Raw genomic sequence first — 16,180 nt, 5'->3', positions numbered from 1 at the left:
TGAAATGACTCCTCAATCATAGACAAAGGCATCAAAAGGGCTTTCACCTTGTCTCCTGCCTTGCCTACCTTTTGGCACTACTCACATGTTTTGCAGTACCCTGGTACATCTCTGGAAATCCCAAGCCAATAAAAGTTCTGCATAATATGTCTCTTGATATGCTTTATGACCATATGACCTGCAAGGAAAATGTCATGGGCTATAGCTAGAATTGCCAGATGGTAGGGTTTGGGCACTACCAACTGCTGTATTTTCTCACCTTCTAGTCCTCCCTCAGGGGTTCACTCTCTATACAGTACCCATTTGTCCCAGTATACAGGCTCAGCTTTTCCTTGAGAATCAAGTGCCTTCCAGCCTACCTCCCTCAAGCCTTGTAATGTAGGATCTGAGAGCTGAGCCTGTCTCAACTCTCTCTTTTTAACTTTTCCCAGCTCCCGATCCACAGGAAGTATGGTATCCTCTGAAAGCGGTGCCTCACTGTCAGCTTGGGTACCACTACTCACCTCTGCCCTTGCAGTCACTCTGTTCAAGGGAACATCAGTACCCACAAGCAGCTGTGGCTCACCTTTAGTTTCACTGCGACAGGATAGCTTCCTTCCTGGCTTAAAGTGTGCAGTCTATCTGGGTCACTCAGGCTACCAGACCCACATGCTTGTCTCCAAGCCTAACTGCATGCACACAAGGTACTGCATTATCAATATCATGACCTACCAGGACATCCGCAGGAATATCCTGACACACCTACTTGCTTGCTTCCTTTTCCACCCTCCCAGTCAAGGTGATCCCTAGCCAAAGGTATTTGGATGGGGTCCCTCCTAAAGCACTGACTGGAGTTGAATGCCCAAGCAAGTAGTGCTCCTCTTTAAGCATTGTAGGCTTCACAATAGTTAGGCCAGAGGCTGTCTCTGTCTTAGCAGTGGCCTGTTTCCCATCTACTAAGATAGAATATAACCTCATGTGGTAGTTTGGTACTCTTGCTGTCTCCAGACAACTTACTGCTGGTATTCTGACATTCCCACTTACTGGCATACCCACCTTTTGTTCCCCAGCTTGCCTCTGTGGACATCTATATGCTACATGGACCCACTGGTTACATTTAAAACATGTAACTCTTGATCCTGGCTATGTAACTGAACTACTGGCTTCCCCTGTTACTGCCGGACTCTGTTGGGGTGGTTTAGGCTACCCACTATGGGCTCCCTTAGACCAATGTGCAGCACATGGTATCACTTTCCATTTAAGCAATCAGTATCAGACAATTTAGAAATAGCAGTTACAGCTTTACCATGGGGTAAGGGGATCAGGGACTGTACCCAGAGCCCTTGACCAACATTATACTGTTTACAAACCCTTTTAAACATATGAATAAATCTATCAAAATTATCACTCTCTGTAAATTGTGGAAGAAATTTACTGACCTTTATTGCTTCTGGGGTTCAGTTACTCCCTTCCCCCTTACCTCCATGACGCTGTCGAAGAGTCAGCATCTCCTTTTCATGTTGTCTCTGCCTCTCATTTTCTTCAGCTTCCAGACATCTCAGTCTCACTGCTGATTGTGCTTCGACCTCCAAACGCCGCAGTTTCTCTGATGATTCTATTTCCAAATGTTTGGCCTCCAGTTCATCTCTAACTCCAGATGGATTTTTAAGTCCTATGGAGCAAAGTTGCACTGTCCGTTTTCTGAGAGTTGTACATCCCCTGGTTGTTCTCCTGACTGATGGTCTGTGATGCAGCTGTGACTAAGGCTGCAGTCATTTTTGATTTAGTCAGGTTGGCATGCACCAGTCCTTTTGCTTGGCAGATCTCAGCCAACTGGTTCCTTGTCAGCTTGCCATACTCCTCTGCTGACATCCTTGCCTGCTCTCCCTGACTAACTAATCTAATAAATAAACTATTGTGATATAAAACTCTTAAGGTCTAGCATGCAGCTGGTTGAAAGTACAAACACCTTCTTTAGTGACCACTGCTTACAGGCTATAGGAGTTCAATATCCACAACACTGAATCCCAATATGAGGATATCCCACCACTGCCAACCAATTAATATGTGATGACCCACCACATGACCAGTAATCAAGGAGCCTCAGTCCTCACTACTGGCACCAGTGGTGGATGTACACTGGGAGGATAATGGGTACACACACAGTATTTCCAGATGCAGCTCTCTGCATCAAGTGCAATTTTCCTTAAGACCACACAGAGACGACAGTCATTCCGGGGCTAGTTTCTCCAGATCCCCAATAAGACTCCACACTGGCACAGCTATAGAATTGAGATCTCAGCTGAGTGTCCTGGCCAAGACCTCTGGCACCCGCTCTGTCCAACTGGTGCTTTGTGTCCCTGCCCAAGTAGCTTACACACACACACACACACACACACACACACACACACACACACACACACACACACACACACACACACACACACACACACACACGCACACACACACACACACACACACACACACACACACACACACACACACACACACACACACACTTTGAGGTTTGATGTACACACACAGAGACACACACACACACACACACACACACACACACACACACACACACACACACACACACACCTGGGAAAGGCTGGCACAGGTTTACTAGCTATGCTCCCTTTTTGCCCAGACTATAATGTAGTTATCACTGCCACCAGCCAACTCTTATCAGCTACTTTAAGGCCCTTAATGAAGGGTGTCCAGTCTAACTTTGTAATATTAATATTAATACCAATGGTACCAATGGAAGTTTGACCAAGAGCAAGGCTATTAGGAGTGGCCCACACAGTATCACCAAATAAATATGGAAGTACTCTCAAAACTTAACTATCTCTACACAGATAAGCCACAATGAAAGGTTTCAGTATACTTAATAATAAATAATAAAATAACAAGAAAATAGTATATAATCACAGTGACATCAGAGTTCAAAATCACAGGAAATATTTAAAACAATATTGTAGGACAGTGTCAAATAAATAAAGAAAAATATATAAAATAAGCTTTGCTATATTCCTGACTATATCCAAGAAATTTATACTATTCCATAGAAACTTACATCATTAGAGCAAGCAAGATGTCTGGTGAATAGTTCTTGTCAGGTCCACGACAGAATATAGAATGCACTGTCTCTCTAAGAGACACCCGAAATTAATATCTCAGATATTACTGCTGGGATAGTTTGCAGAATGACATCATTTCTTGTCATCTGACTCTATCCCAGGTGAAACCCCCATTGCTGGAAGCTTGGCAGTATTTAGCATCTACCTGTGAAAATACACAGACCTCAGATTTTTAGCAGATGCTGGAAGTCGTAAAACAATTGCATCCATTCATACTTTCAGAGGTAGTGATTAGTTCACTCTGACGACAATAGAGAAAACTCCCAATAGTGCACACACATTTCTGTTCTATTCTAGTAGGGCACACTGTGGTTACATTTTAAGCACTTCATAAAACATTTTCAACACACACTTGTGTACCAGCAGTTTGATATACACATGGCATACAGTTCTAATACATTTCTAACACAAGCATCTTATATAAATCATGTTGATGTTCATAAATGACACAATTACTTACAAAATTCCAGCTAGCTGGGGTGGCAGTATCTACCTTTGTCACATAAGCCATAAAGATTGAATTTCACAGGTCTGAATGTAGCCAGGGATGCAATGTCTGTGAAAAGCTTAGCTTAGTAGGTATGTAAGAAGAATGGAAGTGTTAAAATTGTTTTATAGCTTCCAGATGGGTTCAGGCACCTAGGCAGCAAGACATTTCCTTGTAGTACATTTGGTTGGGGACACATGGCTAAAGTGACATTCAGATGCAGAGAAATATGACTGTTGCGAATTCAATAATACACACAGAGAGAACTTTGCTGAGATGTGTTATAGCATCTGTAAATGATAAAAACAATTTTAACACTTCCACTCTTCCTACAGAGCTAGTAAGCTAGGCTTCTAGGCTAGCTACAATACAGCAAAAATGCCAAGTGGGACACAAGATTGGGCAGGATGAAGTATTGGAAGGATAAAAACAAGAAACTGTTATCCCTCTTTATAAACAAGTGGTAAGTTTCCCATTTACAGTACTGCATGTAGTTCTGATGACTTCATCTTCTCAAGGATATAGAAAATATAGAAACAATTAAAAGGAGGATAGCAAAAATGATGCATAGTTTTCACCAGAAATTGCACAAAGAAAGACTAAAACATCTTCATATGTACCACATGAAAACTCTTGAAGAAGACAGCCAGAGGGAAGCTGTGACAGAAACATTTAAGTACCTTAGTGGCTTCACAGTACAGAAGGATAAAGACCTTACTGTGTCCCAAATGACCCATATTTCATTTAAGGCATGTGTGCTGGAGGGGCCACAGCTGTGCATGGGACTGCATGGTCAATGTCTGCTTACCCATCCAGGAGTGAGGGATAGCAGCCTAGCTCATTTCAGTACAGCAGCGTTATGAGCCTGGCAAGCTCTGTGCTACATAGCAGTGTGTGACTTAGTTGGGAGGCTGCACATGCATGGAAGCATGTGTGCAGCCTGTCATGGGTTGGTGCAGTATGATGCTGCACCCGCATTCTTGATTTTTTCACTGGTCCCAGATGTAGGTCAGTTTGAGCCTGGGGGAGGCTAAGTGCGGTCCAATGAATAAGGATAAGCGCTGGAGGTAGTTGATGGTCACCTTGGATACCAAGGAAATAATTTGCAGTTACAAATGAGGTAATTCATCATGAAAAGGAAGCTCAGTCTGTCTCCAGTGGATGATGTGGCACACTATACTAGGTAGATGAGTTGAGGACCAAGAGTGACAGATGCACAGGCTTACTGGAAAACAAATTTAGTAAAAACATATAGAATTAAGTCGATGTTCAGTCAACAAGCTTCAGTAGCAGAATAGCTTATAATAATATGCTTTTGCAAATCTGTTCTCTGCTATTCAAGTAAATGTATCTGTTTTGTTAATTTGGTCAGGCAGTGTGGCACCAGTTACCATGATTATATGAAGTGTTCTGACTCAACACCAACATGATTTACAAATGTGAAAATGCAATTCCTAGTTACAGCTTGTATTGTGGTTTATTGAGTGACTTAGCAACAGGGAAAACAGAATAGAAATGGAGGCATTACCTCAGAGACTGGTGTTATTTAGATTCCAGCACTTCTCTTGTTCACTGCATGTTGCAGAGGGATAAAGCCCTGAGCATGACTCTAATGGTGTGAGTGATTAGTGACCTGGGTGCAGAAGCAGTCGACTGGTGTAGGTGGAGGTGACTAGCCAACTCTACTTCACTTATCCTACTGAGAGTAAAGGCAGCCTGTTCCACTGCACTGCTGACTCCCAGTAAAGGCTTGGAGATGTAACACGTTGCACTAAAGGCTATCCATCCATTACAGCACATATAAGTTAAAAAAGGTAAGTAGCATTATATGGTATCCTTTTAGTGCGGATTTCAATTTGTCTTCAGAAAATAGCCAACATGCTTGATAGGCTATACAATAAAAAAGAAAATGAAATAAACAGTACAAGATTTAAGGTCTGTTTGAAATCTTTTTTACCAGGTCTAATGACATTCATCTTTAAAATAATGTTAGCCACCAAATGCCACCTTCGTAAAGTCTGAGCTTTTGTATTCTTCCACGTATTTTTCTCCATTCTTTTATATCTCATTAAGAGACTATCTCTAACCCCACTACCATACAGATACTGTCTAACAAAATATCGGTGATACATGTAGGAGCTGCTGTCTTCATTTCCACTTTTTTTTGCCTCATACTTGTAAATATATGTTTTCAGTGCCCATTGCTTTTATATTATACTGTGTGTTTTATAAGAATTCTGATGACTTGTACAATTGCAACTGCTATGAAGTCTAATTCACCATGCTGTTAACAGTCAAATGTGCATTATTATGCAAGTTTATCTGTGATATTCTAAACTTTCTTATCAATTTTTGCATTTGACTTCATTATTGCCCTATTATGGACCCAGGATGGTCAATTTTACCAGTCCACCTATCCCCTAAACAAACAAAATACTGAATATCTAAATTAATAAATACTTGTGATGCAGCACCTCACAAGTTCTGTGCAGCATTATGCATAGTATTTTTAGAGAATAACACAACATGAGAGGTGGTCTTCTTTAGATAATGGCTGCTGAACATTTTATAAAAATATGATAAATGCTAACAACACATCAAGGTGCCAAATGATTTGCTGCTTGAGCTTTTTAGCCTGTAAGCATCACTGTATTTATTATATTTTTCAGATGGAGACACACCAATTGTTCTTCAACCAACAAATGCAAATGAGAAAACTCAGCTTATTGGAGACGGCCGTCGCAGCTACAACACAGATGCATAAAATTAAAATGAGCTCCATAAAGTTATACTTACAGGGACTGTATCCTGTTTACAGGCGTACATTGAACTATTCATTGATGACAATTAGACTCTTCATCATCTTACCTTTGGTAGTTCTGTATGAATAATACCAATATTAATGTATTTATGTTATGCTTTTTCTGTTTACTGCATTCTGCAACATGTATCCAGAGCAGTCTATTTGTCTGTTTATCTGCACATACCATTTGGGATATCCCACTGGGGAACATGAATATCCTTTTTTCGGAGGGTACACTGGAAGAAGTATATGTCTGTGTAGAGTTTGTACTTTTATTTTTCCCAACAGTCGTGTATTATTCCCAGTCTCTCAGTTGATGGTCTTGCCCAATTTCATGTATTGCCTCCTAAGTCATGGTCCAGCAGCTGGTCTCTGATGGGCAGCCTCTATCTTTTAGTCTGGAGGCCACAGTATATGCAGATGGAAACATCCCAGTGAACATTTTCTTGTCAGAGACCTCAGACTTTTTTTCCTGGTGGCTGTCAATAGCAGGACATGCATTGGCATGGAGAAGCCAGCTGTTTTTCTTGCAATGACAATTGGTAAACTGATGCAGTGCGGTCCCACACACCTCCACTCTAGAGTACCTACTTACTCCTTCCCTCCATGGCTAGCTTTCTGATGTCTCAAATTCCATCATGGGTTCACATGCCTGCAGATAGAAATTCCTACACTGTACTGATGGCCTAGCCTCTTCATGACATGTCTTTTTACAAAATAATAAACCTAAAATGTTGTGTACTTCTGTAAAGTTATATGGCCATTAAACTGGAAGACTTCTAATTTATATTTAAATTGTTTTCAGTTATTGTATTTTATTGTGCATTTTTTCTGCAAGATGAGTGGCTGGAAACCTTTTTTTATTATTTAGTATTTTAAGGAGGTACTGTGTTTGTAAGGCATATTCTGTAGTCTAACAACAGTTACAAACAGTAAGTGTTCTAGTAATTTGTTTGTACTCAAAAACCCTGAGGGATGATAGAGTATAGTATGACAGCTCTAATGGCACAACTGCCAAACAAAATGTGATATGTAAAACATTTTTTATCTGTTTGCAAGTCTGATATGCACAAAGCCTTCTTTGGCCTCTGTACCTTTCACAACAATCAAAGGTTTCATCCCAGTAGACTAAAGCACTGGACTCCTAAGTCAGGGATTGTGGGTTTGAGGCCCATTTGGTGTTGTATTCTCTTAGAAGGGGTCGGCATGCTAGTTCAAATGATTACTTTACAGATACAAGGTACAGGGCTTGATTCTTTCCTTTGGTCACTATATGGTTGTTAGATAGGTGTGTAACAGTCTGTAGACTAATTCCCTAGTACCTACCAATGATAAGCAGATATATATATATATATATATATATATATATATATATATATATACATATATATATAAAAATATGTAGGTGCCTTTTTCTTCTGACACCTAGCAGCTTAGGGGACTGGTAAAGGGAGGCAGGAGTCAGAGATTGCAGCTGTCTTCCAGCAGGGGTTAGACAATTACTTGTATGATCTTAATATTTCATCTGGTGGATAGAAGTTATAGTATAATGCCCTACAGTTTACAGCAGTAGCATTTTCACACCCCTTGGCAGGCACAAGCTCCTCAAGTCTCTGATTCAAATATTTGCAGCAACAAGCCTTTTTCATGATAGAACTGCTATGCAGCACTGCACCAACATTACCCCCTCTCCTTAAGATGGGCGAAACAGTGTAATTTATTAGCAGTTATGTATAAAACTGTTTTTGTCATTTCAGTGAAAGGTTGAGAGCATTCTGTTTAAGGAGAGTATTTTGAGTACTGTATGGTGAACACAAAGTCTTACATTGTGATGAACATATGCAGGTCGAGGATTGGTTAAGATGTTGTTTAATCAGTGGTTTAAAACTACTGAAGCATCTATAGCCCAAAAAGAGTCACCCTTCTCTATACTGCAAATTTTGCCTTATCAGCATAGCTATGCATGCTCTTTGTTGTTGGGAATGGCCATTGCTTTGCTGCAGGATGTGTGTATAACCAGTTAATGTGACAATCCCCAAGTGTAACATGTTACGGAGTTAAGTGTAAGCTGTGTGAACTAATGTAGCAGCTACATATTCCAGAAAGCCTAGACAAGCAACATGCCTGGAAGCCTGAATGGCTTTCTGACAGCCCATACCAACCTTTGATTTATCTGACCTGCTAATGGGTATTAGGACTTTCTGAAGTGCAGTTGGCTTTCTAAGGTTGTCTACTAGTATAATACCCTCACTAATGACATCCTTCAAGACATGGAAAAGTGAAACCTCACTGGACCAATTTTCATATACCTGACTAAGGTCTTCAGCTTCTCTCCTACTATACCCTGAACCAAATGCTGATATAAAAAAACAAAGAATAAAATTAACAACGTGTTCTGCAAACAATATATTAAAACTACAAATTCTAGTGCTCTGGCAACAGCCTTCAAAGGAGCATTTACACTGTAGTTGTTTATCAGATGTTGGTATCAGTGTACAAGTTATGCAATTGTTTAACACCTCCCTAATAAACAGATCTTACACCGTACAGTTTAGATCCACATTCTCATTAACCACCCATATCAACAAAGATGTCCCTCAAGGGTCAATCCTCTAACCAGTTCTCTTCTAGTTATATACGAGCAAACATCTCACTCACCGCTGCTAGTTAGCCATCCTACTTAATGCACAAGATATGATTATCTACAGGTCAGGCCCCATCACTTCCCTCTTTTCTGACCTCCTTCAGACAGACAGACTTCTCTGTTTTCACAGTCTCAAAAAAATAAATAATTAAGTAAGTAAGTAAATAAATAAATAAAAAATAAAACCATGCTATTTGCAAATCCCCAAACATTCAATAAATACCCCACAAACTGGTTCATCACACACAATAACAATAACAAAGATCCCTTAGAAACCTTCAGGTCTACAGATATCTATAGCTAAGAATTTGGTTAGACCTCATTCTTAGCTTTCAGCACCACATCCAAGTCAGCAAAGCCAAAGTGAACAACAACAAACTAATTTTCTGAGCTAAAAAAAATCATACTTCTTGTCACTTCAAGGTAAATTATTCTGCCATAACTGGAATATGGATTCCTCTCCATTGTATTCACATCATAAAGGAACTTCTCTCTACTCCAGTTCATTTCCAACAAGTCTGCAGAGTCATAACCCCCCCCTCCCCAGGAAAGAACACCACTGCACCACCTTTGCCAAAGCCAAATGGCTACCCATTTCACAAAGAATCATCATACTTCTGGGTTCCATGATACATAAACTCATCAACGTGAATCCTTCCATACTTGACAAGCAGACTGCCAGAAAAGAACTCCTCCATATAATCTGAGGTAACTCTCCACCTCCATGCTTATCCTCTTATCCCCTTCACCATCCTGAAACAAACTGAGCACTCTTTATCTGTCATGGCCACCAAAATTTGGCAATCCATCCCTAAACAAAAAAGTGACACCCTGTCCTTCCCTACATTTAGAAAATAATTAAAAGCATATCTCGTTTAACTAGGCAAAGTATAAATGGCACAACAAATCTAATTTCACTCAGACCTGGTATGCTTCTACTTGTCAAGCAATACTACACATCAACTCTCATGGGATTCATACACTCAGGGTCTTTTACTATTTTTGCAATGATGAATTTCAAATGATGTCCTATGTTGTATAAAACAATTCTATGTCAGAAGTTCTGACCTGTTGCGTTATGCAATTATTGTGAGATTGCTTTGTTTATTTCTTATAATGTAATATGTGTTTGCTTGTTAGTTTTTGTTAAAGTTTTGCTCTTTTTACTTTTTCACCTAGACTGAGCCTGGAAATTATCCATTGTGGACAAGTGTTTTACCCGTTAACAAATATGTAAATAAATAAACAACACAATACTATATGCCACCAAGCTAAAGGTGTTAATGGCAATTTAAAGAAGCACTGTACCTGAATGGCTATAAAGTACTCTTCCTTTTCATTTTGTTTGAGTATATTTATTTATTTTTTTGTTGATTTAGTTAGTTTTCTTACTAATAATTTGTTTTGTCTGCCCGGCATGTTTGACTTTTAAATGGATTTTTCCCATAGCTCCATCTCTTTATTCATTCTTATATATTTGATATATTTATTGCTGTCATTTCAAGGCATGTACCAATCTGAAAATGGCCTTTTTAAGGGAGACCCAATTATTCAGTTGTGCGATAAATCATACAAGTCACAAATGCACTGCAAATTACATAACTTTCAAATATAAATGGACAGATAGGAAGAGACATAAAAAAAATCCAAAATACTAAATATGATAAAAATGAGTCTGATTAAATTAATTATATAATGAGCATTTGACCACGCTGAATGTTGAATTTATTACTGACAGACTTCAGCAATAGAGCAGAACAGATGGAAAGAGAGACACAGAAAGACAGAGAATTGTGGGATAACATACAGGCCATGATGCAAACACTAATTCTGAGGAATAATCATTATTTTAATGCATGTAGCATATATTCTTTGATATGCCTCCAGCATGTGTTTTCTGAGGAAATCTCTTCTGTCAATTTCAAAAACGATAGTGGCAAGAAATGGTACATTGGGATCATCCAGCATCAGTATTTGTCGTTCAAAGAACTATTGGAACACATCTATAGAAACTTAGTGCTTCAGTCCTTATTTATATACTAGGACAACCACTGAATAATTATTGATTTGGTGGTTCTGAGATTTGGGTTTCTGGAGTCCACCTCACTTTCTTTACTTACTGCCAGTTCAATAATTGTTCCCTATAGCCAGTTTTAAAAGGCTGTCCAGACTTTTTTCTGATAATATGCTTACATTTTGATTTTTGAGAAGTATTGTGACCGAGATCTAAATGATTTCCTTTTAAAGATTCCCAAGGTAGAAACCTCAGCTGCCAGTGTTATGACATCCTAAGCATATCTACATCTACGAAAGAGACATTTAAAGGAATACACTTGATTCTAAATGCAGCCAATACTTAATATTTCATAACTGTTTAGTCTTTATCATTATTTAATAATTCTCAATACTAGTATTCAGAACTAGCACAGGTCAGCAGAAATCCAGACATCCAGACTAACCAGACAGTTAACAGCAGAGCAATAAGGTCCAGCATACAGAACATGATATCATTTAACTATTAACTTTGCCATGGTTTGTCTATTTATTTAACAGGTAGGTAAAATGGAACACATGGGCCTGTGTACATGAATTACCTAGTTATGTGACAAAGAAGTAATAAATTATAATGAGTCAGCATCAAAGAAAGGTAGTTGTGAAATACATAAACACACATTTTCATTTAGCAGTACCTTCATTGTCTTTACTCATAATAGTAAGGCAATGAGAATTATCTCATGTAAAGTCAACATTTTGATCTTTGTATAGATTTTTATTTTGAAGATTTGAGAGATTAAGAAAAAGTCTGCTGACCTTTAAGTGATATCCAGCTGAGGGAGCAATATTAGCATTCTACTTTATCCCATTATGTGTCTGACTCTCTTGTTACTATGTTACCTTAAGGGAAACCATTATTACCTAGTAATATTCTGTGTTGTTCAAGGGTACTATGTTGCTGTTGATTTAGGCATCTCATTTTTCAGTTCTTGTGTTGGAGGAAGTGAATGACGAGGGGGTTCATAGGTAGGTACTAGACTATTGGCTCTAGGGCCATTATAAGCCTAGCCAAATGATACCTTGGCTTTTGCCACCCAAGAAAATTATTTTCCTGTGCCCCTGTCAAGGAGAGCCACAGAAGTGATCCCCGGGGTAAATTTCCTACCTCCCATCCAATCATCAAGATTTTTCTTGAAGAGTGCTAATGAGGAGCTCTGTTTGATATAGATAGGTAGTTGTTCCAGAGTACGGGAAGTCTCTGGGACAGGAATATATCCCTCCAGCATGTTCTGTTTACTGTGGTGACAAGGTTTAAATCCCTAGAGCGTGTAGCTCAGAGGGATTGGGATTTCTTTAAGTGGAGCATGTCCAACAGTTCTGGGTTTGACATAGCTTTGTATATTAGGCAGAGACTGCCTCTGAGTAGGCGATAAGCGAAAGAGTAAAGCTGGAGTTTTTTGAGACAGTCTGCATAGGGCGTCTGTTTGAGGCCGGTAATCCTCTTTGTGAGGTATTTCTGTGACCTTTCCAGTTGTTGTACTTGTTGTTGTCTATCCAGCCAGACTAGCCCGGTTAACAAATGTAAAATAAAATAAATAAATAAATAAATTGTTGTAGATGTCTTGTGAGGTACATACCAAAATGGGAGTTGTACTCTATAATGGGTCTATTGAGTGATGAGTAGAGGGGAACAATGACCTCTTTTTTATGGATGAAAAACCTTTTGTGATGAGGTGTGCCACGCAGAAGGATTTCCTGACTACTGTGGTGATGTGATTATCAAAGGAGAGATTACTGTCCACCTGTGTCCCAAGGTCTCATCACACTTTCAGTGTTAAGTAGACTACCGCCTATGTGGTAGTTCATGGGTACAGAGTTTTTACCAAAAGGGATGACAATGCACTTTTTGGCATTGAGCTTGAGGCCATGGCTTTGACACCAGGTATCTGTCTCACTGAGGCCCTTTTGAAGGATGTCCACATCATTAGGAGTTTTGATTATGGCTCCTAGTTTGCAGTCATCTGCGGACTTTGTTAGCCAAAGACCTTCTGTGTTAGCCTGCACTACAGAGAAGTAGATACCAAACAGAAGAGGACCTAGGACTGAACCCTGTGGTACTCCACTTGTCATTGCTCTGAAGTTGGATTTAGAGTCTGCTACTTTCACAGTGTGGGTTCTGTCAGGGAGCCAGTTGGCAACCCATCTTGTGACATAGGGATTTATACCTAGTTTTGTGAGTTTATCTATAATTTCAGAGTGGGGGATGGTGTTGAAAGCCTTGGCGAGATCTAGATAGGCTGTGTGAACCACCTTACCCTTATCTACGGCTTTGGTGACTGCTTCAAAGAAGTCTATCAGGTTTAGGAGACATGATCTGCCTTTTATAAACCCGAACTGGGTAGGGTCCAAAGTTTGGAGATTACCAATGTCATTGTTTATAAGTTCCATGATGATACTTCCATAGTCTTGCAGACCAGGCTCGCCAGGCTAATGGGGCGGTAGTTCCTGGGGTCTGTGGTGGCTCCCCCTTTGTGGAGTAGGATAACCGTTGCTGTGCACCATTCAGTGGGCACAAAGCCTGAGGTGAGGCTATGATTGAACATGGTACTTAGGTGGGGTGCCAGTTTGTTCTCTAGTTCATGTAGAACGCAGCCTGGGATGTTGTCAGGTCCCATGGATGCTGTGTTTGTGTTTTCGTAACTAGCTTTGGAGAATTTTATGAGGGATCTCAGCTTCTTACTGAGGCTGACCATGGAGTTACTCCAATCATGGGATTTCTTTCTTCTGTTGTAGAGTTTGTTTATGGCAGGGGACCACCAGATTGGCTTCCTTTTTTGGAGGATAGCATCTTGGTTCTGTTAGGGATTGCACAATCCATGCACTCGTGTAAATGCTTATAAAGTGCAGTTGTATAGGATTCAGCAGTCGTACCTCTATTGTCCGTCAGCATGGGTGTCGTGAAATTTGCCACTTCTGTCTTAGGAAACGTGAAGTTGGCTTTGCAGAATTTTTTTTACAGTGGTTTCCCTAATGGGGGGTGGGGGTGGGATGTGGATGTCTAGAGTGATTTGCTTGTGGTCGGATCTGACCAATGAGGAATTGACCTCTGGTGTGGAACACCGGTTTCCCATGTTGGTAATGACCGGGTCTAGGATATTGCTGCCCCTGTGCGGGTGTGGATAAGTTGATCCAAGGCATTGGAATTTATGAATTCCAGAAAACGTTGAGCACAAGAGTTGGTACATGAGTAGTTTTCCCAGTTAATGTTGGGGTAGTTGAAATCGCCCATTATTAGGTTGTACCCAAATATTTTCCAGTGTATCAAGAAATGAGGAGTGGGAATACTGGGGCATCGTGGGGGATCTGTACCAAGCTACAATATGGATTGCGGTCTTGCCCAGAGTTAGTTGCACTTGGATAATGAATATGGACACACCTCCGCCTTTAGTGTTTCGGTTCGGGTTAGATGGCCGAAAGGTGTGGTATGAATTATAGCCTAGTAATGCAGGGGTGTTCTCTGGAGCTTTGAACCAGGTCTCTCTCACTGCACAGATGTCGATGTTCTCCATTTTAAGGAGTGCCTCGATTGAGTGCATTTTGAGGTTTAGACTTCTAGCATTGAGTAGCATTACCCTCAGATTTTGCTTGCTTGCACCTGTTATGGTGGTGAATTTGTCATTTGACCCTTGCCCAAAAAGGCATTATAGGGGTGGCAAGAGCCTTAGCCAGTATCTGGAATCCCAGGGGCGACAGGTGCAAACCATCTCTTACAAAGCATCGTGGTTTGTCGATCATGTCATTCCAGGCAGACAGATACTGGATCCCCTTAGAATGACACCAGAAGCTTAGCCAATTGTTGAAGTCAATCATTTTGTCCTTGTACTGTGGTATCATTCTGGGTGATGGCAGGATGCTACTCAGGGCTAGGGTCATACCTGCCTGGGCTACAAGATCGGACAGCTCCTCCATGTCTCTTTTAATGTAGTCCAGGGAGGCACGTCTCAGGTCATTCACACCAACATGGACAATGACAGAGTCATATTTGTACTTGTTGTGGAGTGACCTGTGTGCATGCGTTATGTGGCGGATCCTGGCACCTGACAGGCAGCTGACAGTAACTTTCTCCTTGTTTAGCCTGGTGAGTGGAATATCAGTGTGCCTGACTACAGAGTAACTATGACTAGAGTGTTGGGTACATTGTTATACTTTATGGGCTGTGGTTGAGTGGTACACTGAGTTTGTGGGCTATGTGTCATTTGGGTTGTGTTGGGGTGTGGAGATTGCTTGCGTTTCTGCTTTGGAGGTCCCTGTTGCCTGGGTAGATTTTTTTTGAGAGCCTCAGCGGATGTAGCTGTGTGTTTTGTGTTCCTATGTGTGCCTTTTGGTGGTGTAGGTTGTGATGAGTGTGGTGTGGTGCAAGTGTTTACCTTCTCCTCTTGACTGTCTAGTCCAGTCTTGGGTGAAGAGAGCTTTGCTTCCAGTTTGGCTATATAAGCGCATCTCTCACGGGTTGTAGTGTTGGATGGTAGGAGGAGAGGGTTGTCTGTGTACATGAGGCAACTGCTGCATTGCCCCAAGATGCCCAGATTCATCAGGTAGACAGGAGAAAAAAACGGGAGGTGACCCTTAGACATGCTGGATAGGTGCTTATTTATTAAGTACTAAAAACTGTTTTCCTCTAGACAAGTGAGGAAAGTTGAGTGTTGTAGTAATTTGAAGCTTATATATTGCTTACAATGAGTTCTGAACAAGTGCTGAGCTCAAAGTAACAGATTTGAGTTCTGAAACTAGAAAACTGGCTAGTTCTAAGAAACAAAATTAAGCTAGAAGGCTTCCCTCCAACACAGAAAGGCTTGGGGGCTCAGAAGCTTACAAACAGTTCTGGATACAGCATATCTGTATCCAGACTAGACGACTTACAGGAAAGGCAGGAAACAAGCTTAGAATTTTTTTTTTTTTGTAAAGTAGAAAGGAGAAAGGAGGAGCAGAAACTAACTGGGTTGGCCTTCTCAAATGTTCTCCCTGGATTAGGTAGAATGAGGTAATGACACTAGATTGGGAGGAGTGTCCCAGATCAAATTTACAGTAGGGGCGAGCAACTGCAAAGCCACCAAGTATAAAAACAG

At 40.5% G+C, this 16,180-nt stretch overlaps 2 protein-coding genes across 12 annotated transcripts in view; one reads left to right on the top strand and one right to left on the bottom strand.

Moving 5' to 3' along the window:
- DNAJC5B (DnaJ heat shock protein family (Hsp40) member C5 beta) overlaps positions 1-7,204 on the top strand; it is a 534,023-nt gene extending 526,819 nt beyond the window's left edge. For all 4 annotated transcript variants that reach the window (XM_044067379.1, XM_044067381.1, XM_044067380.1 and 1 more), the window contains one exon: positions 6,282-7,204. In XM_044067379.1, coding sequence (XP_043923314.1) covers positions 6,282-6,376 — 95 coding nt within the window. In that variant the 3' untranslated portion in view covers positions 6,377-7,204. The remainder of the gene's footprint in view (positions 1-6,281) is intronic.
- Positions 1-16,180, bottom strand: part of THEM6 (thioesterase superfamily member 6) — an 838,692-nt gene that overhangs the window by 804,715 nt on the left and 17,797 nt on the right. The gene's annotated exons all lie outside the window — the stretch shown is intronic.

Source organism: Protopterus annectens, chromosome 3.part1, assembly GCF_019279795.1.
Source record: "Protopterus annectens isolate FY-2018-M chromosome 3.part1, PAN1.0, whole genome shotgun sequence".
Classification (NCBI taxonomy): domain Eukaryota; kingdom Metazoa; phylum Chordata; order Ceratodontiformes; family Protopteridae; genus Protopterus; species Protopterus annectens.
This window is presented reverse-complemented; position numbering and strand designations above follow the sequence as displayed.